The sequence below is a fragment of the Phlebotomus papatasi genome, chromosome 5 (genome assembly GCF_024763615.1).
Source record: "Phlebotomus papatasi isolate M1 chromosome 5, Ppap_2.1, whole genome shotgun sequence".
NCBI classification, from domain to species: Eukaryota; Metazoa; Arthropoda; class Insecta; order Diptera; family Psychodidae; genus Phlebotomus; species Phlebotomus papatasi.
Window position 1 is genome coordinate 2,162,097 of NC_077226.1, and position 27,628 is coordinate 2,189,724.

General features: G+C 32.0%; 1 protein-coding gene across 2 annotated transcripts in view; it reads left to right on the top strand.

Annotated features, from left to right (window-relative positions):
- LOC129808777 (uncharacterized) overlaps window positions 1–27,628 on the top strand; it is an 84,237-nt gene that overhangs the window by 53,956 nt on the left and 2,653 nt on the right. Inside the window, exons 2-3 of one of the 2 annotated variants that reach the window (XM_055858630.1) lie at window positions 24,323–24,616; window positions 24,708–25,084. In XM_055858630.1, coding sequence (XP_055714605.1) covers window positions 24,344–24,616; window positions 24,708–25,084 — 650 coding nt within the window. In that variant the 5' untranslated portion in view covers window positions 24,323–24,343. The remainder of the gene's footprint in view (window positions 1–24,322; window positions 24,617–24,707; window positions 25,085–27,628) is intronic. The other variant, XM_055858629.1, reaches the window with a different exon arrangement.

Here is a 27,628-nt window from a genome sequence, read left to right on the forward strand (position 1 = left end):
TACTTAATCTAATGAACAATCTAATTAGGAAATCTTTTGAAATATCTCAAGAAATTAATTTTTACACATATTTTTTTAAAATTTTTCCAACAAGCTTGCCTAATTTTTCTGGATCTTTTTTGCTATTGTTATTTTGGATGAATTTCTCATTACCTGTCGACAATCGATCCAGAAAAGGTTCTTTATAGCAAAATAAGGGAAGTGTACCAGGGATTGGAATGTTCAGAGACAAAAAAATAAAATGCCCATAACTCCGGTTCTAATTGTTAGAATTTAAAAAGTGAGGGCGTTTTGGAAATCTCTCTTGAAAATTCCACTTCCCCTTCTAACACCACAAGTTGATAAAACCACCGCTAGGGGCGCTATTTTTAAAAAGAAGATTTTTCAATTTTAGAAGTTTAAATAACTCAAAAATTTCTTTGTGCATCGGACTGAAATTTTAGTATGTTGTAGCCGTTGATTATACCTGTCAAACAAAAAATACTTAAGTCGATCGATAATGCATGACCCGAGCTATAAGGGGTCAAAGTGCGAAAATTGACCGGCCTCTATCTCCGGTTCTAATTAACATTTTGAACTAAATTTTGGCTTTTTGGTTTCGTCTCGATGAGCACTTTTAGACAGAAGTTCAAAAAGTCACCACAGGTGGCGCTACGATAGCGTCAAAATTCATCAAAATTCAAACTTTAAATTTTAGTATGTTGTATCTGAGGTCAAGACCTTTCCAACGGTGTGTCGCACTCCTCCCTCGATGCACCCTGACACGAGCTATAACCAAAAATGTCTTGACCGGACCATATTGTTCCGGATTTGGCCAAGGAATGGAAATTCCGGAGAGCGTCGGTTGACCATAGACAATTTACCAGAGTTTTCGACACCTATCGTGTCTTGTTCGTTGGTCCTTGGTGGATTTTAGTGGATCGCACTCCTTCCTCGATGCACCCTGACCCGAACTATAACCAAAAATGTCTTTCCCGGACTGCATTTTCGGTGTTTCTGCCGCGGGCACACCTTTTTGGTTGGTAAAATTCCTCATTCAAAATTAGATTGAACTAAATTTAATTTGGTGTTATGTTTAAAAGAAGAAGAAGAGTCTGGAAAAGTGAGACAGATATATACAAAACGTTTGGGAAAGAAAGAGGTGTGAATTTCGATTACTATGAAATTTTACTGATCTAAAAGGTGTGCCAGAGCATTTATGAAGCGATTTCTATCAAATTTTTGGTACATATAGTTATCTGAGATCGAGATCTTTCTAACGAAGGGTCCCGTCCGTCTTTACACCAACGTACTGTACCCCGACATTTAACTATGTCCATATGGACCGGACTCTATCTCTAATGTTTATTAACCGATTTCAATGAACTTTTTCTTCTTTTGTTGGGCCCCCCCCACTCTGACTATTTAAAATAGAAAATGACCAGTATTTCACTAAACATTTACCAATATTTGCTGAAGCAGTTGGAAATTCACATAAATAAGGTAAAGTACCCTTTATTCGACCGGTTCCTCTATTCGACCGGTGGGTCAATTTTTGAATATTTGATGGTGAATTTCATCAATTTCTATGAATTTGTCACTGATTCGTATTATTTAAAGAATAATTGACCTATTAATGTTAGATCATACACAAAATATTATAGCAAATATAATTAAATTGAATAAATAAATCTACCGGTCGAATAAAGGGTACTTTACCTTACTTTCCTCTAACCCTTGCTGAAAACCGCAAATCGATAACGTTCTTACTTCGAGAGATATTAATCTCCAAAGAGCAGAAGTGGCGAGACACACTTCGGAAAAGTTTGAGCCCGATCTGGAGGACGTGAATTTTCTTTAGGATAATTGTAGGTAATATTGTTAAGAATCTCACCTAATAATGATTAAATGTTGAATATTTGATGAAATTTATGAGTTTATTTGATCACAGATACCTCAAGCCTCTTTTAGCTTATCATTGCTATTTTTTCTGTTTATTTTTTGAATGAATAGAAGACATTTTTGTGATGTCTTTGGAATTGTCGAAGATCGTTACCATAAAATAAGATTTTAGTGAGGGTGTCATTAAAATTCTCCTTCTTATTTCAAAGAAGATGATAGTAGATGATCTTTCTCACTCACTCTTTCACAGTTTTCAATTTTTTTTTTCTATTTTCCTTTTTTTTTTGGAATGAAACAAATGAAAGTGGAGAAACAAAGAAATTGTGGAGAAACAGCAAAAGATACAGCAACAACAATTTAAGATGGAAAAAAAAATATAAGACACTCACAAAAAAAAAAATGAGAACTAAAACAAAACCAGAGATTTTCTTCAGAGAGACAGATCTTTTCTTGTGACATCTGTTTTCTATCTTCATTCACATTTTCTCTCACTCCCCCCTCCCGCCTCTTCCTTCGTCATCCTTTGTTTCTTCAAGTTCTTTTCTGTTTTCATCTTCTTTTTTTCTCTCATTTCAATTGGGCTTTTCTCTTGGGTGGAAAACGTGGAAAAAGGGAAAATTTATAAAAATGATTTGTAAAATTTTAAATAGAAGCTTTTTTTTTCTTCCGTTGCAGTTCAAAATTGACAGGAGTTCAAATGTTCAAACTGTCTTAAATGAGCCTTCTGATTAGCATTTCTTCTAATTTCTATCGAAGGTACAATAGAACCTTCGCAAAAAGCTGTCAAAATTTACCTTTCGAACTTATCTTAAAGAAAAATGGGTCTTTTCCTTAAGAAAAATGGAATTGATATATCTTTGGAGGAGAAATATTAAGATCAATTGATACTATACTCTTGATAAAATTAATTACACTGTGCAACAGTGATTTTGTCCCTGGGTTCTCATGCTATTTTTTCTATTGCTAGGGTCAAATGATTTACGAAAATACTTATCATTTTGATTTCATTTGGATTTTGCGCCGGGAATCTAGGCAAAACCATTTTTGCTGTTCTTTGATACTTGGGTGCCTATATCTCCGATTCTGCTGAACCGATTTATTTCTCAATATGGAAACATATGTTCTCCTTTACATGCCCGATAATCCTTTGGACACATTGAGTTCGTACAAGTGACACCAGGGGCGCTGTAGTCTCAAATATGTCAGAAAACATGGAAAAATCAAACTTTTTAGCAACTTTAATCAAAAATATCTCGAAAACTAGGACTGTCCCTAACAATCTATTTTGTGGCTTTGATAGAGAATTTTATTAGCTACATTTTCATTTATGTGCAACTTTTCACTCAGATTGTTTTTTAACCTCGATATTGAGGTTCAAACAAAAATCGAGCAATGTTTTCTGACATATATGAGACTACAGCGCCCCTGGTGTCAGTTGTGCGAACTTCATCTGTTCAGTGGATTTATCGGGCATGTAAAGGAGACCAAATTATTCCAGAGTGAGAAATAAATCGGTTCAGCAGAATCGGAGATAGAGGCATCCAAGTATCAAAAAAACGGGAAAAACGGTTTTGCCGAGATTCCATGCGCAAAATCCAAATGAAATCAAAATGATAAGTATTTTCGTAAATCATTTGACCCTAGCAATAGGAAAAAAAGCATGAGAACCCAGGGACAAAAAAAAGTTTAAAATTGTTGCACAGTGTTATATATCTGAAAAGCAATAGGGGAAGTGCTCATCATTTTGGACAGTCTGCTTATAAGCATAGAAGTTCCAAGTTTGAAGTGCGATATTTTCTATACTAATTGACATTTCTTGTTACTCTCTTTTCAGAAGGTTTGTTTAGAAACTTAGCAAGCCATTTATCGTCTTATTTTTATTAAAATTAGTTTTAATACGTTTAAAAATGAATTGATAAGTAGAGGTGACCTTGGCTCTTATTTTGGACAACTTGTTTATTAATTTGGCCAACTTGTCTGTAAATTTGGACAGCTAATCCGCCTCAATAGGATGCCCATTGTTCTTCATTTGATGAACCAATCTTACCAAGTCCTCTTCCTGTTCATGTAAGGGAAACGTAGAATGTCACAAGAAGCCCGGAAACTTTCCATATCATTCATTAAAGTGAGTTGACTTCGATACTCCAAGTACGTGCAGATTCGCTCATTCCCTGACCTTCCCGGGAGCCTTTCAAGGCATTTCTCGCTACATCTCTTTCGTAGAGATGATGCTCCTTTGTTTCTCCAGGCATTTGTCCAACCTAGTCATCACAAAAGCTAAAACTTCACGAAATTTCGTGAGAAAAACACCTGTCCAAAATAAGAATCATCACCTCACTGGTGAATGTCTTAAAAAATTTCCCATTTTTCACACGAAAAATCTAATTCACAAGGCAAATCTCACTTCAGGTCAAATGTACAAATCATCAGTAACGTGAATCAACACAATATTCAATGAATATTCAATAATATCACTCAAAAACAGCGAATAAACTTTGTTAGTACTTCACCAAAACTAAATAAGACTGAAGTAAGCAGAGGCATGACATTTCCTATATTTCCCATATTTTTCTAGCGAGCCGAAAATTTTTTGAGTTCATTAGTTGTTTTCTAGCATTGTAGAATGAATTAGTAAAAAATACTAATACAAAATTAAAGCTAGTTTAATAACGAAGAGGCAACCGAAAACCCTAAATTGGCAACCTACGTAGTTTTGGAGATATCTCGTGAAATGTGTACGAAAACAGGGAAAAAATTACACTAAAACTGGTTGCATTTTTCAGAGCTAATGTCACCCCCCTGGAAGTAAGCCACGAAGTTCTGTCATATTTCTCATAAGCAATTGCTCACACTGAATTTTCACCAAAGCAATTTCAACTCAAATCATATTCAAAATTTAACGTATTTAGTGTCAAAATCTTCCAAAAAGAACAAATATTTAGATAGAATTCATTTTTCATCAAATATTGGAATAAAAATCCATCATTTTAATCAATTTATTTTTAGTGTCCAATTTTACCCTCAAAGTGTCCAAATTTAGAAACTGTCCAAAATTATGAGCACTTACCCTAATTCTTATCTTCTGCATGGAAAATATTTAAAAAAAAAATAGGGCTACAAATTTCGATATTTTTTATTTTCTAAATTCCTTTTTCATCTAACAAACTTACGACATTAAAGAAGGTCTATGGAGGCTATCTATGGAAAAAAAATTAAGCCGCTATCTCATTTATCTTGGAAGATATTGATTTATAAAATTTCCGATTTGTTACTTTTTGCCCCAGTCTGGTCTACTGTCTCAAAGTCAAAACATGAAAGAGTGTCCCAAATCTCCCCGGTTTCCCCTAAACATCTAACTCACGAGTTTGAGCACTTTGCAAAGCCCGGAACGTTTTCCAACCATAAAAATCCAGCTGGATGAGCCAGGAAAAGTGTCCAATGATATTACAATGAGGAATATCTTGGAAATGAGAGACTGATAGAGAGAGAATTTGAGCCAGAAAAGGGCGAGAGCACTAAGAAATGAAATAATTTTTGGTTATAATGTCTCAAATGCTAAGTCCATAACATAATGATTTCCAGATGTTGACCATATAATATGTATGTCTGCTCTTCTTCTTCCTTTTTTTCTGTCTTACTCAAAGCCAAAGACAGTGAGACAGAATGAAACTTCGAGAGTGCTTATGAAGATATTCAAAAAAAAACAAAAAAAAAGAGAACAAGAAAAAAGAAAAAAGAAAAATAGAGAAAAACTGGAGTTGTATGGGAAAAAAAACAAAAGAACACACCAAAATATGATAAGATTAGATTTTTTTTGAAGGGTACTTTTTCAAATTATTTATTGATATTGTTATTTAAAAATAGAAACAATGTCTATGGTTATTAATCAAGGCAGAATTTTCTCAATTTTTCCCTCGTTTTTGAGTTGTATTTTGTGCCTGTTTTATTGTTGTCTGATGCCATCTTTTCTGGGATCTTCTCAAGTATCTTATTATTGGGCTTTTCTTCTTTCAGTAAAATCTCAAGCATCTGTGCACATTTCTTTGAGACAAGAGACACCTTCTTTCTCTTTTTCCCACACTGAATGTGTTTTTCCAGAGACAAAACCTAAATCAACGAGCGACTTATAACTCCAAAAACAACAACAAAAAAAAAAGCATAAATAGCAACAACAAAAAAAACTCAATAATGTCTCAGTAAAAGGAAATAAATAGGGAAGAAGCAGGTTACATTGGACACCAATGTATTTCAGTGAGAAAATTTCCCAAATAAATCAAATTTAAATCATATTAAAGGGTCGAAGGACTCAGTACTCTACTCTACTTCTGGCATTGATACACTTTTAGTGTACAGTAAAAAAAAATTACAAGGATAATCATTGGTTTGCTTTTTTACCGCGATTATTCTTGTAAAGTTACACAAATTATGTATTTCAACAAACTGTGTAATCTGAAAATGTGTAATTTAAATTTTATGTAATAGTAAACCGTGTAATCAATATGTATTTTCTTACATATTTCGTGTAAAATTACACAGTTTTCAGACAAAAATGTGTACAAATTACACAAATGTGTATTAGTATAAACGATTACGGAGCATTTGATATCCAAATAATGTATGTCTCAAATGTAACCAACATATTTTCAACGTAATCGAGCTATTTCTTAGAAATATAATGTATGAACGCAATGGATGTAAATTATACGAAAATTATGTGCGTTGAATGCCAGTATAATAACTTGACTAAAAAATGTAAAGAAAATATCAGTTATTTTCTATTAATACATATAATACATTTTGTTTGATAAATTCCAGTTAAAATATTGTTATTTTCCCTAAAAAATAACGACCAAACATTTTTGATCTATAAACAAGTCATAATATAATCTATTTTTGAGTGAAAATGTATAAAACTATGTGAAATATTTTTAAAGTATTTTTATCTTACATATTCATGCCATTATGTTCACATAATGTCGTGAAATTGTATGAACATCATGTTCTGATATATTTTAGTTACATTTGTTCCATAAAAGACACAAGTTATATACAACTTGTCTTCTTTTTGTATGACGCTGCCAGATTGTCAAATTCTACTTTGTTTACTAAGCAAGAGTTCATCTGCGAGTGAAAATTTGTGAAAAAAGTGATATCTCATATTAATTAGAGTTCCGAAATGCACCAGCATGTACAGAAAAATCGAGTATACAGATAAAAGGCATTAAATTTTACAAAGTAAGTGCAAATAATGAAAAAGTAGTGAATTAACACTTCGTTTGTGAGAGCTAATATTTTTTTCCTTTAATTGCAGTGTACCGCAAGTAGGGGAAAGTGCCAATGTTTTACACGGTCCCAAGCTTTACAATGACTAAATTTTTCGTATGTTTTTCAATAAATGTGAGTCATCTCACACATATTTTAAAAACTAGAGGAAAGTGTCTTGTTTTTAAAATATATTGCGGAGTCGCATTTATGCAGAAACATAGGAAAAATTCAGTCATTATAAAGCTTGGGACCGTTCAAAGCATGGGCACTTTCCCCTACAAGCATTAGGACAGCTTTCAGATCATTTGTTATGAAATAAAATTGCAGAATGAGTGCCCAGAATGCAGAAAAAGTTTATCAAAAGCATAATCTTTCAGTATTTTGACATGCTTGCTGTGTAGTGATATTATTGACGTAAGAAGTCTACAAAATGTAAATATGATATACGACATCTTATAAATATAATCACTAAAATATATAAATGTGTTTTATTTTCTGCTTTTCTTACTTATTCGGGTTACAATATCTTGATTTTATTTTATCAGAACAAAAAGAAGATTATGCCGTGGAAAAATACAGAAAATTGGCGACGCCAAATTCAAATTAATGGATAAATGATACACAAAACATTGCAGTGCAATGATATTTGTCCAAATTATTGTTTAAAGGGCTGTATTCTATCAATACACGCAGTAAAAATTTAAGAACCATAAGTATTTCAAATAATGTAATGTAAAAAGCAATAAATTTATTCAATTTTATTTTATTTATTTTCTCAGCTTTCCCTTAAGAATTTCAAGTCGGGAATGAAATTTTGTTCACTAATATTTTAGCCTCTAACGGAAAACAATTATTGCATTAAACTTTCATACACGATGAAAGTGCACGAGGCACAAAAAATGTGACTGAATCGTTGAGGATAATTATTTATTCATTTGAGGAATATATTTGAGCAAGACTTAAAGAAAAATGGACAAGAAATGACAGTTCTTCAGTCAATAGTTATAATATTGGTATGACAGAGTGATATTTTATTTAGTTATAAACAATACATTTTACCGTACACAATGACTTGATTAACTCTAAAATAAAAAAATTGTTATATTTCGGCTATAAAAATTCCCCATTCACCCGAATATGGGCCTGTTTTATGCGGTTATATAGAAGAAATTTGTAAAGTCTTCGTCATTATTTTCGTATAGATATCAGACATATCTACTCATTTATGGCGATAAATGCTCCTTGGGATGTTTAATGTAAAATTTACAATGAAAATCATAGTAAAGCAACCAAAATTTTTTTTACTGTGTGTCTAATTTTGTGAAAAACATTGCTTTTTCTTCTCAAATTTCAACTCAGAGATGAATAACTGATTAGTAAACAGCAAAATTTAACAAACTGGCAGCGTTATACAAAAAGAACACAAGTTGTAAGCAACTTGTCTCCTTTATAAAACAAATGTAACTAATAAATATCAAAACGTGATGTTCATATAGTTTCACGGCATTATGTGAACATAACAGCAAAAATATGTAAGATAATTATACTTTCGATACTTTTGACATAGATTTGTACATTTTCACTCAAAAATATATTATATTATAACTTATTTATGGATCTAAAAACATTTAGTCGTAATTTTAAGGGGAAATACCAATATATTAACTGAATTTTAACAAATAAAACGTATTATTTATGTTAATAAAAAATAACTGATATTTTCTATACAATTTTTAGATAAGTTATTTTTCTGATATGTACCGCATATAATTTTAAGTTAATATACTTCCATCATGTTCACATATTATATTTTTTAGAAATAGCTCGATTACATTAAAAATATGTTGGTTACATTTGAGACATACATTATTTGGATATCAAATGCCCCTTGGGATAAGTACTTATTAAGTACATAATAAGCTCTTAACTTAATGAATTAATTTTAAGGAGTTGTAGAACATTCAACTAGGGTAAAGTGATATAATTTGGAATTAGTGTTACAAGTTGGACAATTCGCTGGTACAATTTGGACATGGCTGTTTTCTTGATAAATACAGTACAAAATTTGTTTTTAAACACAAGGAACCAAATTATAAAACTAAAGCATTAAAAATATACAAATAAAAATGAAGTACTAAATTTATCAAGACAAAAAGCCCTGTCCAAATTGTACCATTGTCCAAATTGTACCACTGTCCAACTTGTATCACTTTACCCTACTTAAAAAATATTATATGAAAATGAGACAAAAGTCAGCGCTTTGTTGCGAATTGCTGAACTTATATGGCATGACTCTGCCTTAAGACTAAGTACTTAATTAAGGCCTTTGTAAAAGTCCTTAATAAGGTATTTTATTTTAAGGACATGAAAAATGTGTTCACCAAGTACTTAATTAAGGACTTTTGGCTAAGCACTTGTTAAGTAGTTACCCTAATGCTCATAAAACAAATAAATTTCTCATATTCTTTATTTCTCAAAAGAAAAAACAAAAGCTGAGAAACAAACTCTTTGACTAATTCGCATGATGAACACGATGCTACCACTTCAGATATTTTATCCAAGCACACACTAGCTGCAAATGTTGCCGGACGACACTGATATTGTCCTCAAATACCTCGAAAGAAGTATTAGGTGAGATTCTTAACAATCTCACTTACTATTTCAGATGCATTTTAAACAAAAATTAATCGGAGAATTGAAATTTTTTTGTAAAATGTAGACTCTCTGAACATGAGTTTATGGCTTTCAAAGGTAAAATATGCACTCCTGGCTTCCAGACCATACGCAGATCGAAATAGAGAAAGGATTCTACAATTTTTAGGAACTTTGTGGGTAATTTACATTTCCGGATCACGCACTGAAGGGCAGATTTAACGAATATAGGATAGTTATTGGAAATTTACGCTTTAGTATCGAGAATTGAGAGTACGAAAGGAAAGATTCAATAGATTTTGGGATACTTGTCCCTGCTAATACATTAAGTACTTATTAAATACTTAATAAGGTCTTAACTCAATGACGTAATTTTAAGGAGTTGTAGAACATTCAATAACTTAAAAAATATATAAACATGAGACAAACGTCAGCGCTTTGTGGCGAGTAGAGAAAATAATATGACATGACTCAGCCTTAAGACTATGTACTTAATTAAGGTCTTTCTTAAAGTTCTTAATTAAGTACAGTAGACTCTCTCTCAATCGGGAATATGGGGCGAAATGTCATCCGGTTTAGCGATAGAATTGAGCGTGAAATCCTTTGTAAATTCCACAAAAAGTGCTCAATTATAAAGAATCACGATAAAATAGGAAGAACTAGGGTAAAGTGGTACAAGTTGGACAATGGTACAATTTGGACAGGGCTTTTTGTCTTGATAAATTTAGTACTTCATTTTTATTTGTATATTTTCAATGCTTTAGTTTTATAATTTGGTTCCTTGTGCTTCAAAACAAATTTTGTACTGTATTTATCAAGAAAAAAGCCATGTCCAACTTGTACCGGCGAATTGTCCAACTTGTAACACTTATTCCAAATTATACACTTTACCCTATGGGTTTTATCCTCTGGAGTCTTAAAATTAATGAAAAAAAAAACAGTGTTTACAACTACCCCTGTTTATTACTACCCCAGTTACCCCTATACACATAACCTCAAAAAGATTTCAAATGTAACCGTCGAGAACTCATCCGGATTACGCCGATCCGGATTAGTGGGCGGGCACTGCACATTATTTGGATATCAAATGACACTTGGGGCAGTAATGCAGGTCAGACCGATTTGAACACTTTTGAGAAAAACGGAATCACTCAGGCGGGTGACATTAGCTCTGAAAAATGCGTCCAGTTTTAGTGTCAATTTTTCCCTGTTTTCGTACAAATTTCACAAGATAACTCCAAAACTACGTAGGTTGCCAATTTAGGATTTTCGGTTGCGTTTTCGCTATTAGATTGGCTTTTATTTTTTATTAGTATTTTTTGCTAATTCATTCTACAATGACAGAAAACAGCTAATAAACTCAAAAGTTTTTTTGGCTCGCTAGAAACATAGGAAACGTTATGCCCCTGGAATCACTACCGAATTCACCATAAATCTAATTTAAAAAATCGAATTGGAACGTTCTCAATGGTTTTAGTCCTTCCCCGCAGATGACTTTTCTCAAAAAATCTTCGCGTTGTCCGTCTGTCCGTCTGGTAAATCGGTGCAAAAATGTAAAAAATAATGGAACAGTGGAAAAATACTCTATAATACTCAATGTTTAAATTCATGAACACGATGATTTTTCCCCCAAGTAGTTGGCCACTAAACAAATCCATTATATATATCATGTACATATATATGTACATAATGTAGTAACGGCAACAGCAAGAAGCGAGGAACTCCAAAATATTTTGATTGATTGTCAACGACAGAATATCCGGCTTTTCCCTTTCCCTTTTTTTTTATTTAGAACATGCCAAAAAGTAGAAAGAGGGCGAAGAATAAGATGAATATAAAAAAAAAAGTATAAATAAAAAACAAATCATAACTAAATGTGACAGATTCGTGGGTGAATATTTAAAAGAAGAAAAAAAATCCCATTGGAATTCCATCAAGGACGGGAGCAAAAAAAAAATTGGCGGCATCGGAAAAATCGTCAAATTGACAAATCGACATTCAAATAAAAATCATCAATATAACTTGCCTACCCTCCCCCTCCTTCCCACCCATTTCCTCCATCCACCGAGCAACAGACATTTTTCCAAGGGGAAAATTTTTCCAGGGGGACAAAGTTGTCACACATTTTCCACCCCCTCCCTGTAACAATGGAGAAAAATGTAACAATCGTTATTTCCCGGATATTGTGAATGAGAAAAAGCAAGTCAAATTACCATTTTTCCCTTCTTCTCTATTTTTCATCACTTCTCCTGCTTTCCCCCCCCCCAACCCCCACCCCTTTCGGTAGAAAAGAAAAGTCTTTTCATTGGATAAAGATGGAAAATCCAGAGGGTGAGAGGACAACACTTGTGGAAGAAAATTACCAAAAAAAAAAGCCCTTTCCGGCTTTTTCCTTTCCTGCCCACACCAAAAGGAAAATTTTCTCAGTGGAGGCATTTAAACAGCTTCCCACGCTTTTCATTTAAAAAAAAAAATTCGGACAAGAAGTTGAATTAGGATAGTGGCACTATTTAGTGCTAATACCGTTGATCAGGCTCTTTGAAGCTTAATAGAGTAGAAATGTCTGATATCTGTACGAAAATACAGATACTTTACATATCTCCTCTATTTAACAATTATTTAACTTAGATAAAATCACGTCATCTTGTTGGATAAAATGTATCGATTATAACTAGATAATAAATAATCACTCTATAATGTCAATATTATAACTATCAGCTGAAAAGTTATCATTCCTTTTGATTTTTTCTTTGAATATTGCTCAAATATCCCAATGAGCATTTATCGCTATAAATGAGTAGAAATGTCTGATATCTATACGAAAATTATGGCGAAGACTTTACAAATTTCTTCTATATAACAATTATTTATTTTAGATAAAATCACGTTACTTTCTACGGTAAAATGTATCAATTATAACTAAATAATAAATAATCACTCTATAATGTCAATATTATAACTATCAGCTGAAAAGTTATCATTCCTTTTGATTTTTTCTTTAAATCTTGCTCAAATATCCCAATGAGCATTTATCGCCATAAATGAGTAGAAATATCTGATATCTGTATGAAAATTATGGCGAGGACTTTACAAATTTCTTCTATATATCAATTATTTAACTTAGATAAAATCACGTCATTTTGCACGGTAAAATGTATCAATTATGACTAAAAAATATACGATCACTCTGAAATGTCAATATTATAACTATCGGCTGAAGATCTGTCATTTATTTTGAATTTTTCTTTAAATCTTGCTCAAATACCCCAAAGAACATTTATAGCCATAAATGTCTAGAGATCCCAAGCGGCAACAGGTCCATATTCGGGTGAATGGGGAATTTTTACATACGAAATATAACAATTTTTCATATTTGACGTAAGCTCGTCATCTTGTACGGTAAAATGTATACATTATGACTAAATAAAATATAATCACTATACAATATCAATTTTATAACTACTGATCGCAGAATTGTCATTTCTTTTGCATTTTCATTTAAAACTTGCTCAAATATTTTCCTTAAATGAATAATTATTTATCCCCAACGATTCCGTCAGATATTCTGTGCCTCGTGCACTTTTATTGCGTATGAAAGTTTAATGCAATAACTGTTTTCCGTTAGAGGATACAATATTAGTGAATAGTATTTTATTCCCGACCTGAAATTCCCAAGGGAAAGCTGGGGAATTAAAGAAAATAAAATTGAATAAGTCTATTGCCCTTTCTATCATATCATTGAAAAACTTATGGATATTAGATTTTTACTGCATGTATTGGTGGAATACATCATTTTAAGCACCATTCTGGACAAATATCGAGGCTCATCAATGTTTTGTGCATAATTTTACATTAAATTTGGTTAGCGCCACCAATTTTCTGTAATATTCCACGCCATAATCTTCTTTTTGTTCCGATAAAATAAAATTGAGATGCTATAACTTGAATAATTAAAAAATATAGAAGAAAACACATCTTGACATATTTTTGTGATTATATTTACATTATGTCGTACATTATATTCACATTACAGATTCCTTATAACAATAATGTTAATGCACAATAAACACTTCAATTTTATGCTTTTTATGAAAATTTTTTGCATCTTGGTCACTGTTTCTGCAATTTAGTTTCATGTTAGAAGATCAGGAAGCTGTCCTAATGTTTACAATTTGGCTGCACTGCAATTAAAGAAAGAAAATGTTAACTCTCACGAACCAAGTATTAATTCATAATATTTCCATCAATTACACTCACTTTTTCGAATTTGATCCCTTCTTTCTATGTGCTCGACTCCAATGCAAACGTTGGTGCACTTCGAGGCTTTAATTCATGTTTAACATCACCTTTTTCACGAATTTTCATTGGAATATGAATCTCTGCTTAGTAAACAAAGCGGAATTTGACAATCTGGTAGCGCCATACAAAAAGAACACAAGTTGTATATAACTTGTCTCCTTTACGGAACAAATGTAACTATAAAATATTAAAACGTGATGTTCATACAGTTTCAGGACATTATGTCAACATAACAGCAAGAATATGTAAGATAAATATACTTTCGATATTTTTGACACAGCTTTATACATTTTCACTCAAAAATAGATTATATTATAACTTGTTTATGGATCTAAAAAAATTTAGTCATAAATTTAAGGGAAAATACCAATATATTAACCGAAATTTATCAAATAAAATGTGTTATTCATATTAATAGAAAATAACTGATATTTTCTATACAATTTTTAGATAAGTTATTTTTCTGGTATGTAACGCATATAATTTTCAATCAATATACTTCCATCATGTTCATACATTATATTTTTTAGAAATATCTCGATAACATTGAAAATATGTTGGTTACATTTGAGACATACATTATTTGGATATCAAATGCCGCTTGGGATGTCTGATATCTATACGAAAATTATGAAGAAGACTTTACATACTTCGTCTGTATAATTGCATAAAAGAGGGAAATTTTTACATCCAAAATATAGCAATTATATATTTTAGATAAATTCACGTCATCCTCTATGATAAAATGTATCAATTATAACTAAATAATATAATCACTCTATAATGTCAATATTATTATAATCCAGCTTAAGAAATCAACTCTGCCCATTATTGACAAAATGTTTGCAATACAGTAGACTCTCACTCAATCGGCTCTTTTTCAATCGGGCGTCAAATTTTGTTGACAGTTTTCACGCTTAATAATGAAGCTAATTTGCTCAAATTCGCTGTAGTTCTTCCTATTTTATCGTGATTCTTTATAATTGAGCGCTTTTTGTGGAATTTACAAAGGCTTTGACGTCCAATTCTATCGATAAACCGGATGACATTTTGCCCCATATTCACGATTGAGTGAGAGTCTACTGTATCTAAGATATGGTCTCGCCAAGTGACTCTTAAGTTTTACTTTGCTTGCTTAGAATCCCGCCTAAACTATGATATCATTGCTTGGGGTGGTACTTATACTACGTCATTGAGACCTATTATTTTGGCACAAAGATGTGGTGTTAGGGCTATCTTGCAGAAGTCCTAAAGAGACTCAATCTGGCGTGGATTTATTGAACTGAAGATACTCCCATTCTGTTACATTTATAAATATAATACAATCCGTTTCTTTTGTGATATGGGAGGATACTTTAGTTCGCATAGAATACGTCCTTCAAGTTTTGGCGCTTTTGCACCTGTTTCACAGCCTCGTACGGAATTCTTTAAAAGATGCTGCACACAGATGAAATGTTATGTATTTGCAAAGTTGTGTATTGTCAATTTTATAAAATGGCTTCCTGTCTATAATTTTGATTGTAGAGCAATTTTGTTCGGTTTATGTGTAATTATCTGTGAAAAGTCTCTGTATTAAACTAAGAAAAAAGAGAAAAAAGGAACAAAAAAAGAAAAAAAAACATGAAGAGAGGGTCTGAGACTCGAACCCAGAACCTTTTCGTTGATGATCTCGCATTTTCCGGCTGCGCCACGAACTTGCTTATTTCTCTTAAGCAAATGGCCAAGAATTGCATCGTCAATTTTTCTAATTTACATAATACTTCCTCTTTTTTCTGTTATTACATAATTATTCTTAATTTTTTGCGACTGAGGCATATTTTAAGAATCCAATGAATGATTCTAGAAGACAATTAGACAGTTAAAAATGTGAAAAATGACTAAAATCTTAGAAAAAATTGCAATAGTAAACAATGAAATTTTGACAGTTGTCACACAAATTTTCCTTTACACAAATTTCATTACACAAACTTAATTTTTCTAGCATTATGTTAGTATCGTACGACAAATATGATAGTAATTTTACGATTTACAACCAAAATGCTTGTGACATTACACAAATTTTCCTATACACAACTTTATTTTTCACACAATTTTTTTACTGTGTACTTTCGATATTTTCAACATATATTTACACATTTTCACTCAAAAATGGATTATATTGTGACTTGTTTATGGATCTAAAAACATTTAGTCGTAATTTTAAGTGGTAATACCAACATATTTACTGAAATTTATCAAATAAAATGTAGTATTCTTATTAATAAAAAATAACAGATATTTTCTATACATTTTTTGGTTAAGTTGTTTATTTTTTGGTATTTATCGCATATAATTTTCAGTTTATATACTTCCATTTTGTTCATACATTATATTTTTTTAGAAATAAATAGATTGGTTACGTTGAAAATATGCTGGTTTCATTTGAGACATACATTATTTGGATATCAAATGCCGCTTGGGTATATTATCTGAAAATTATGAGTGTTTTATGTCAGAAAAGTAAATGAAAAATGTAAATGAAATATCGGTCATTTTCTATTAATATAAATGATACATTCCGTTTGATAAATTTAAGTTCAAAGTATCGGCATGCATGCGCCAAAATGGCCAAAGTTTATCGTGTTTACTTTCTCTAAATATAATCCTCAATACAGGTTAAAATGAATTAAAATATAGAGACATATCATTGGTGGCCTATTTCGGCCACCTTCATTCTCATAGTTCCTTGCCCTTCGGGAATTCTTTCAAAGTCTTTTTCACACAAAAACTAAAAAAAATCAGGGAAATTTGAGGAACTAAGAAGGTGGACGGAATTGTAAGCCGTCCGGAATTTGATACACTTGCCCTAATGCTCTTTTCTTAAAAATTATGAATGAATGAATGAATTAAAAATGTAGAGACATAGCTTTGGTGGCCTATTCCGGCCACCTTCATTCTTACAGTTCCTTGCCCTTCGGGAATTCTTCCAATGTCTTTTTTTATATCATTATTTGAGGAACAAAACAGGTGGACGGAATTGCAAGCTGGCCGAAATTTGATACAATTACCTGTATTAACCACTTTTTTTTACTGATTCCAACAACCATAATCAAAGGTTTATGATTTTTGATTAGATGAATTTTCCTTTAGTACCTTTCTCTCTTTCTCTCTCTCTGTTTTTCACCCTGTCTCTCCAAAGGAATTGATGAAAAGAAAATTTGTGTCAATACCATGGATTGTCTAAATGCAAAGAACAAATTATCCCAAAATCTTCTGGGACACCCCATTGCGTTGGATGTTTAAAAGAAAAGCGTGTTGAAAATGTTTTATTTTTTTTTGTGGAAAGGGGAAAAGGAGGGTGAAATAAAATGAAGATAAGCAAAAGAAAAAATCATTTTCTATCAAATCACTGACATTTTCTCAATCTCTGTGTCTTTTTTTTTGTCTTTTTTTTTAACATATTTTTCAATTTAACTTTTCATTTGATTCAGTATCCTGTTCAATAATTTCCTATTTTGTTGTACGGTGTATTGTACATAGGGATTCTAAGTCTAACTAAATTTTCTCCCTCTCTACACAGAATTAATTTCCCTTTTCCCCTTGGAAAAGTTAAATAAAAAAGAAATAAATAAATAAAAAAAAAAAACAAGAAATAGAGGTGGAATGTTTAGGAGGAAAAGCCCCATTTTGATGGGAAAACCCCTAAAGAAAATGGGATTTTCATGGGTGACATGCAAAGGAGGAAATGACTTAGGAAATTGTTTAATTATCAAAATAAACATTTTAGTGATAGAGAGAGAGAAATAGCAAGGGTTAGGATGAATGCAATATTTTCTTTCTAATTTTCCATTTTGATTTATTTTATTTTATTTTAATTTTACCTTCTAATTCTCTTTGACACAAAAGAGAGAGAGTGGAAAATTGAGGGTTGAAAAGCCGACGGTTTTTTTTTGATATATATATATTTTTTCCTGTTGTTGGTACATTTTTCTTTGGTAAAAAAGACTACGACTAAGAAGTCAAAATAACAAAATAAAAAATGTATGACATTTATAATGATAATAATCTTTGTATATTTGAATGCTATATAGTGATAATATTTAATTGTAATAAAATTTTCGAGGCTATGCAACCCAAATATGGGTCAACTGTGTAATCTCTAATTGACTCTCATTTGACCTATTTAGCGGGAAACTTATCGCGGAGCTATTTTGCGATGATAGGGAAGGAAACGATTTCTAGACATCTCTTGCCATTGTTAATTCACTTTCTTCTCAACAAATGCGCAAACTTATGCAAATTTATTATTTTCAAATTGAAAGACATTTAAAAAAAAAACATTTTTTGTAGCAGATTGGGCTGAAACTCTAGTGGTAGGGCATTTTTGACACCCTCAAGAAAGTGATAGGCCTAGATTAGGTTATTCTAGGTGAGATAAAGAGAGATATTGATAATTGATTTGATATATTGATAATGAGAGATATTGTAGGGGAGACCGGGGCAGATCTAGCCAGCTAATTCTATCCCGGCCTCCCCTACAGCAATTTGGAATCAAATTTCTGAAAAATTCCAAACTTTTTATTGAAATCAAAATATCTAGGATAAAAATGAACTGACAGGGAGATGATTGTGGAATAGGGTAAAGTGATATAATTTGGAACAATTTCCAGAGGCTCATACAGTAGATTCTCGCTCAATCGGTTCTTTTTCAATCGGGCGAAAAATTTCGTTGACAATTTTCACATTCAATTATGAAGGTAATTTGCTCAAATTAGCTGTAGTTCTTCCTATTTTATCGTGATTCTCTATATTTGAGCGCTTTTTGTGGAATTTACAAAGGCTTTGACGTCCAAATCTATCGATAAACCGGATGACATTTTGCCCCAAATGCCCAATTGAGAGAGAGTCTACTGTACTTTGATGTAAGATTCAAGACACAAAAAATTTATTTTTTTTTTCCCGATAACACACATAAATTTGTCTTAGAATATTTTCTTCTTCTTTTCTTCTTTTCTTCTTTTCTTTCTTAGAATATTTCTTCTTAGAATATTACCGTTATTTTTGAAAAAAAGCTTGAAAAGTTCTTAAATAGAAGAATAATACGTGAGTGCAAAATAATTAAAATTTGGACAGAATTAGTATAAAGCTAATGACTTCAGCTCGTGACTTCAGATCCTTACCGAAAGAACGTTCTGTCCTAAGAAAAATTCACATATCCTCACGTTGACCCATTGTTCCAAGGTAGTAAGACTCATAATCAAGAAAAGGAATACTATAATTTGATATCTCTTGGTTAACACATTAAGTTACTTATTAAGCCCTTAATAAGTACTTAACTTTAAGTAATTACAGTAGACTCTCACTCAATCGGCTCTTTTTCAATCGGGCGTCAAATTTTATTGACAATTTTCACGCTTAATTATGAAGCTAATTCACTCAAATTCGCTGTAGTTCTTCCTATTTTATCGTGATTCTTTATAATTGAGCCTTTTTTGTGGAATTTACAAAGGCTTTGACGCCCAAATCTATCGATAAACCGGATGACATTTCGCCCCATATTCCCGATTGAGAGAGAGTCTACTGTATAGACCAACAAACAACTTGCTAAATGTTTGAAAATGAGGCAATTATAGTACAATTTTATCTCGTGTTAGCCCTATTCTCGGAAATCGATGTCTCCCAGCCAACACATTAAGTACTATGAATCCCTTAATAAGTACTTAATCTTAAGTAGTTGCAGAACAATTTGTTGTTCTGTAGTTTGCTACTTGTCAAACGTATGGAAATGATATAATCCTAGTAATATCTTACTTTGTGTTAGCCCTACTTAAAATCAATATCTCCCGGCTAACACATTAAGCACTTATTAAGCCCTTAATAAGAGCTTAATTTTAAGTAAGTGTAAAACAACAAACTACTTGCCAAATGTAAGGAAATAGACAATCCTAGTAACATCATACCTTGTGTTAGCCCTACTGAAAATCAATATCTCCCGGCTAACACATTAAGCACTTATTAAGCCCTTAATAAGTACTTAATCTTAAGCAGTTGCAGAACAACAAACTATATAAGCCTAGATCAGGTTATATAGGTGCGATTCCTTCATTGCAAATTTGGATTCTGGCACAATCCAAATGATATTTATACATAAATAATGCAAATTTCGTTTAGTAATCTATAAACTGTATGTAACCTATTTTTGTTATTTGTAAGGAAAACTGGAAAAGAAAAGCATGAAAGTATCTGAAAAACTTTAAAGTTGATTTTCTCGGAAACTATGAGAGATAATGGCCTTAAACTTTACATCCTATTAAAGCCTCCTTTACACTCAAGCTGTGCGAAATTTCACTTGAAAATGAGGAAAATTAGGTGAAAAATGCAAGAAAATTTTAGATTATTTTTTTTTTAGAGAATTACCTAACGAGTTAATGACACCTTCAATTTTTACTTTTGAATATTGCAGAAAAGTTTTAAGTTACAAGAGCCCTAATATGCTTTATTAAACCAGCGTTAATGATTAAATACTTTCTAAAAGAAAAAAATCCATTATGTAAGAATAAAAAAGTTGCCCTACAAAATACCCTCGAAAAATCGATAAAACACAAATATTAGGTTAGGCATTTGTTTATTGTCATCACCGCACTGTTCTCTACACATAACATATTGTAAGGATCATTTTTCGTAGAATGCTACTTAAACGCTTGTTTTTGGACTGATGAAATTCTTTTTTACTTCTTCTAAATCCAGAGAATTATTCACAGTTTCATTCAGAAACATAATATTAAAAAAAAAATTATCAAAAATATTAAAGAAAATTTATAAAATAATGATAATACTGAAATAAGGTAGCGTTCACTAAGTGGAGCGTCTCTTCGCTAATTGGGTCAAATAATCTTTTAATTGGATCACTCAATTTACAAGCATATTCTGGCGACAATTCTGAAAGTATTCCGTGAGATCTTCGTGAGATCGTGGCACAACACGTGATCCTTTCCTGGCCAGGACATTTCCATCTTCCGGTGTCAAGAAAAAGGCATTTTCGTCGAAATTAAGAGCCCGGTCTGGTAAAATGGTCAGCTGGTCGTGTTCTGTGAAATATTCTCGACAATTCTGAACCAATTCCGTGAGATTTTCAGAAGTAACCACAGCCCTTTCCCTTTGAGAAAATTCCTGAACCAAAGCATCTCCAGGCCTTCCATCCGGATAATAGTTTGGGGAATATTGAAGGTCTCGCAGATTATTTTTGACGCTGTGCGGAATTTGGAGCACTCTTCCGGGTATCTGCCGGACAATTTGTTGTACAATGTCGTCCTTGGTACATCAAATGTTTTGGATGCATTGGTTATGGTCAGGGGCCTCTCGACATTTCATTTTTCCATACGTTTTTGTATAGAGACACTGAAGACTCTTGGCAAGTTTTCTCTTAAAGAGAATTGACTTATCAATCTGATATATTTCGAAATCGTGCACTAAAAGCTATCTAAAAATACATATTTCACAATGTTTGCCGAAATAATACAAGAACTACGAGGAAATTTGTTTAAATCGCGGTGCAGTAGCTGCAAAATTTTTACAAAGAAAAATGAAAAATACCTTCACTTTTTATTAGGCTTGATGGACCCTTGGTTATCGTAGAATCATCTCGTACACACTTCGAGACATTCTTTAGATCTTCCTTAGAATAAAGTTTGTTCTTAGGAATCTCTTCTTTTGTTCCCTTTGGCATCTGAAATAGTAAAACAGTCCTTAACAATGTGATTCCCGAAAAGAAATGATTGATTTGCGAAGCATCCATTTAGATTAAAATGTAAACAGTCACAAATTCACTAATTTCTCCATAAAATATTATTATTTCAAGAAAATTGATTTACTCACCTTGTAAGGGAATGATTGCACTTTACTTTTAATTAAATCTTTGGATTTAAAATACTCTTTTTTCATATTGTCATTAGCGAAAATATCTCTGAAAGAAAGTTTTTTTTTTTAGTGAAGAACCCAGCTGGCATGAGTTTGAAATGAGGCGGTTACACTCACTGATTTAACGGATAAAAATACAATTTTAGCTTTTTCTCAAACTTGAATAGTTATATTATGTTACTGTAGTGACTATATTACGGAAGTAAAAATAAAAATATTATTTTAAGTGGATTTTATCTAGTTAGCGTAGGCATAACGATCCACATAGCAAAGCGCCCGGATTAGCGCACTTGACAGTAGGCATTTTCAAAAATTCGACTAACATAGAAATACTACAAAGGCACCTTTTCGTTCCTAACGTATTTTGTAAGAGTCCTTCAAAAGACATATTGAAAGATACATTTTTCATAAATTACAAATTAAGCTATAATAAATTTTAGCGTTATTTACTCAATTTTATTATCATAACCGAGCTTTTAAAATGTAAAAAAAAAACTCTTTTGAATTAGGGTAAGTGTGCCAAATTCCGGCCAGCTTGCAATTCCGGCCACCTTTTTTGTTCCTCGAATGTCCATGATTTTTTAGTTTTTACATACTCTAGAGATTATACAATGCAAAAGAATAACAAGAAATGTAGCTTTGACAAACGAGATGACGTGAAAAAGACATTGGAAGAATTCCCGAAGGGCAAGGAACTATGAGAATGAAGGTGGCCGAAATAGGGCACCAATGCTATGTCTACATTTTTATTCATTTTAAAATGTATTAAGACCGATTTTAAAGTAAATAAAGACGATAAGCTGTCTACAAGGTTCTAAGCAACACTCCTTAAGTAGAAGGAATGAAAAAAATCAATTTCTATTAAAGATATTGCATTTCAAACTTGAGACTTTGGCGCTTACATGCAACTATGCCGAAATTTGGCACACTTACCCTACACTGCCGCTCAAATTAAAAAAATCTGAGCTAAAAGTAGCGTATAGTGTGAAAAAATTGGGATTAAACAAAGAAGACTTTATTTTCGAACACTTCCACTTCCAAAGACTTCCAAACACTTCATTTTCACCTGCACACCATTTCCGATTGTAATATCTCCCTCTTGTTTGATATAGTTATTGTAATAAAAAAAATGGTTAATATAGGTTCATTTATTATTTTGGTTTTGATGACTATTTGAATAGGGTACGCTATAGTGGATGAATTATAATAATAATAGGGTAAATGTACCAAATTTCGGCCAGCTTGCAATTCCGACCACCTTTTTTATTCCTCAAATTTCCCTAAATTTTTAAATTTTGGGTGAAAAAGACTTTAGGAGAATTCCGGAGGCACAAGGATCTATGAGAATGAAGGTGACCGGAATAGGCCACCAAAGCTATGTCTAAATGAAGTAACAAAAAAAAAACAACAAAAATCCGTTGGAAAACTGGATTATGATGTAAAATTTGAACCTTTGTTATCTTTTAATTTCAAAGATACCAGTACCTTTAATTTTTTTTCCTTGAAACCTCTATTATAATGCTTCTAAATAAACTAAGAATTTTTTGAGAAAAACTTACATTTTCCGGATATTTTCCGAAAAACCAATCCGGATATCATCGGTTCCAAAGAAGACTATTGTAAGTCTAAAATGCAACTTTTCAGGAGAGAAGTTTAAAGTTTGAGATACAATATTAAGCTATAAAAATTTTACTGCGATTAGTTTACATATACTTTTTGCAATATACCGTAGTAAAATGTAAGTGCTTCCACATGAAACATGTTCCGCGATTGCAGTTTCAGTAGAAAATGTAAAAAGTGTCCATTTATTAGTGTTTTTTTTTTGGAAAATTTAACAAAGTCAGAAAAATCTGCAATGTATCTCGATTTATCATAATCTATCGCGGAATTTTTATCAAGATGCATGTGATAAGTCGACATATAATTCTATAATTTGGAAAAAATCAGAACTCAGAAAAAATCAGAATAGTATTGTTACTCATTTTACAATAATATTCTTTGGAATAGGTTCGATAAATGCTCCGAACTATTTTTAGTTTTTTTTGTTTCAAACACCATGTCTTCCGGGTTATATGAGCACTTAACGCACTTTGGCAAAGTTTGGGGCCGATCGGAGGCCATGAGATTTTTTTGGGATTGTAGTACAGGGAGGTCCGGCTTGAGTGAAAACGGACTGAATGAATTTGATATGAATTGCCTACTCATTTTTTGCATACATCACGTCGTTTCCATAACATATCCCAGAGATTCATAAAGAATCTCACTCAATAAATGTCAGATGAACTAACGTTGCAATGTATTTTTCTGTTTTTTTCTTTCTACTTTGGAGGGTAGTGGCGGTGCGGGGGCGATGTCGTCTAAACGAAAGTCCCCCCCGACGAAACTTGAGGGCGGTGGGGCTGAAAATGAGGCACCAGGTGAGAGAAATGGTGAAAGATCGGAAGATGATGAAGATGATGATGAACTGGTGAATAATTTGCGTGAGGATGATGATGAAGCAGATGACGAGGATGATGATCTCGATGAGGAACTCTTGGAGATCGATGAAGCACCACGACCACCGCCATCTAGTGCCTCATCGGATGATCTCGAGGGACCCTGCAAGAAGCAACGACTAGCAGAGGTATCTATCGTTTTTTTTTTTAAAAAAAATTATTTTGAGGTTAGGGGACTTTCTCTTACCATTAACAATAAAAAAAAATCATTGTATTTAGATTATCCCAAGTCCACCCAGCGACCTCATATCTAGTCACACCATGCCCCTCCCCACCACACCAGATCACATGTCAAATAACAATAATAGCATCAAGATGTCACCGCCGGCTGGTTGCAGTCGGGTGTCCAATTGTACGGCAACAGTTGCAATTGGTAGACAGGAATTGGGTGCCCAGAAACGTTCAATGGACGATGTTCTGAGGAGATTAACCAACAAAATGCGCGGTAGTTCACTTAGAGAGGGCATTACGGAGCCACAGACAAATAATAACAACAGTACATCAAGTAATTTGAATATCTGCAGCAATGGTGGGGCCACAAAACGTTTTGGGGCTCCAGAACATCTTACAACATCCACCTACGCACTATTAGATAGGTTAGTATCATTTGAATCTTATTGGTAATGCCCTTAAATAATGCCTTAAATAATACCTTACATAATGCATTAGAGAATGCCTTAAATAATGCTTTTAATCAGAGGCGTGAAAGAACCCTTGAAACCGAATAAATATCCCGTCAAATCATTGCTCTACCTGCCGATTTTACTTGGAGGTCTTTTGAATTGTAACGGAATATTCTAATACATTCAGAGAAAATCTGTGGATTTTCGGCAGAAATTCTGCCGAAAATCTGCAGATTCTCGGCAGAATTTCTCCCTAGAAAATCTACATAACCTCCATTACTTCACAAAAATATTGTTGATTTATCAAGAAACTGTAGAAGTTACAAAGAAAATGGTATGCTCTACTTAACAGGCATTACCGATTAAACATTTTAGATAAATAAAAAAAAAATGCGACCAAAAATACAAATTTCTTAAAAATCGCCCATGAAATGATACAAAAACACGAAATTTAGGTTAACACTCTACTTAAAGTTTTTACTTCACTATTCTCTACGTACGAACACGGCGTCGCAGAATTCTTTATTTTATATAAACACTGTGATACCACCAATTCCATCTTTTCAGACATAGCTGTGTCTGGAAAGTCTGGAATGTAGATAAAAATCCACAGAAAATCTGCATAATATCTGTAGAAATTCGTCAGAGTTTGCACCAGGATTCGCCAGAAAATCTGCAAAAATTTCTGATGAATTTTGTCCCAAGTCCAAATAAAATTCGTAGGAATATCTACAGATTTCTCGGCAGATTTTCAGCAGATGTGTAGATATTTTCTGCAGAAATCTTAAAGATATCTCACGAAATTAATTGACGGGAAACTTATTTTGACGTTTATTCGGTTTCAACGGTTCTTGCACACCTCTGCCTTAAATAATGCCCTGAATTATACCTTAAAAATGCATTAAATAATGTGCTAAATAATGCCTAAAATTATGCATTAAACAATGTTTTAAAAAATGCCTAAAATGCCTTAAATATTGCCTTAAATAATGCCATAAATAATACCTAAAAAATGCTTTATAGCCGTAAATAATGCCCTAAATTATCCCTTAAAAATGCCTAAAAATGCCTTAAATACTGCCTCAAATGATGCCTAAAATGCCGTAAATATTGTCTTACAAAATGCCCTAACTAATGCCTAAAATAAAGCCTTAAATAATGCATAAAATATTAATTTAAATAACTTCTGAAATAATGCCTTAAGTAATACCTTAAATGCCCCAAATAATTCCATTAAAAATGTCTAAAATAATATCTAAAATTCCTTAAACTATGCCCTAAATATTGCCCTAAATAACGCCTAAAATAATGTCTTAAATAATTCTCTAAAGAATGCCCTAAATAATGCCTAAAATGACTTAAATATATCCTTAAGAATTGCCTAAAATAATGTCTTAAATAATGCCTAAAAAAATGCCCTAAATAATGCCCTAAATAATGCTCTAAATAATTCCTTAAATAATGCCTTAAATAATACCTAAAATGCCCTAAATAATGCATTCAATAATGTCCTAAATAATGCCTAAAATGCCATAAATAATTCCCTAAACAATGCCTTAAGTAATGCCTAAAATTCCTTAAATAATGTCTTGAATATTGCCCTAAATAATGCCCCAAATAATTAATTAAAAAATGCCTAAAATGCCTTAAAAATATCTTAAACAATGCCTTGAATAATGCCTTAAATATTACCTAAAATATTGCCTTAAAAATGCCTTAAACAATACCCCAAAAAATGTCGAAAGTAATGCTTCAAATAATGCCTTAAACAATGCCTTAAAACGCCTTAAATAATTTCTTTAAATGATGCCTAAAAAATGCCTTACATAATACCTTAAATAATGCCCTAAATAATTCCCTAAATAATGCCTAAAACGCCTGAAATATTGCTCTAAATAATGTTCTAAATGATGCCTTAGATAATGCCTAAAATAATGCCATAAATAATGCCTAAAAAAATGCCTAAAATAATGCAATAAATAATGTCAAAAATGTATTAAATAATTTCCTTAAATAATGCCTAAAATAATGCCTAAAATGTCTTAAATATTGCATTAAATAGTGCCCTAAATAATGCTCTTAATAATTTACTTAAATAATGCCTAAAATAATGCCTTAAATAATCCCCCTGATAATGCCTAATATGCATTAAAAAATGCCTAAAATAATACCTTAAACAATGCCTAAAATGCCTAAAATGCCTTAAATAGTTTACTTAAACAATGCCTAAAATAATGCATAAAATTCCCTAAATAATGCTGTAAATAATGCCTAAAACGTGCTTTAAATAATGCCTTAAATAATGTATAAAATGACTTAAGTAATACCTTAAATAATACGTTAAATAAATAATTAAATAATGACAAAAATAATACCTTAAATGACGTCTGAAATAATGCCCTAAATAAAGCATTTAATAATGCCTAAACTAATGCCTTAAATGGTGTCTTAAATCATGATTAAATGCCTTAAATAATGCCTCAAATAATGTATGAAATAATGCTTAAAATAATACCT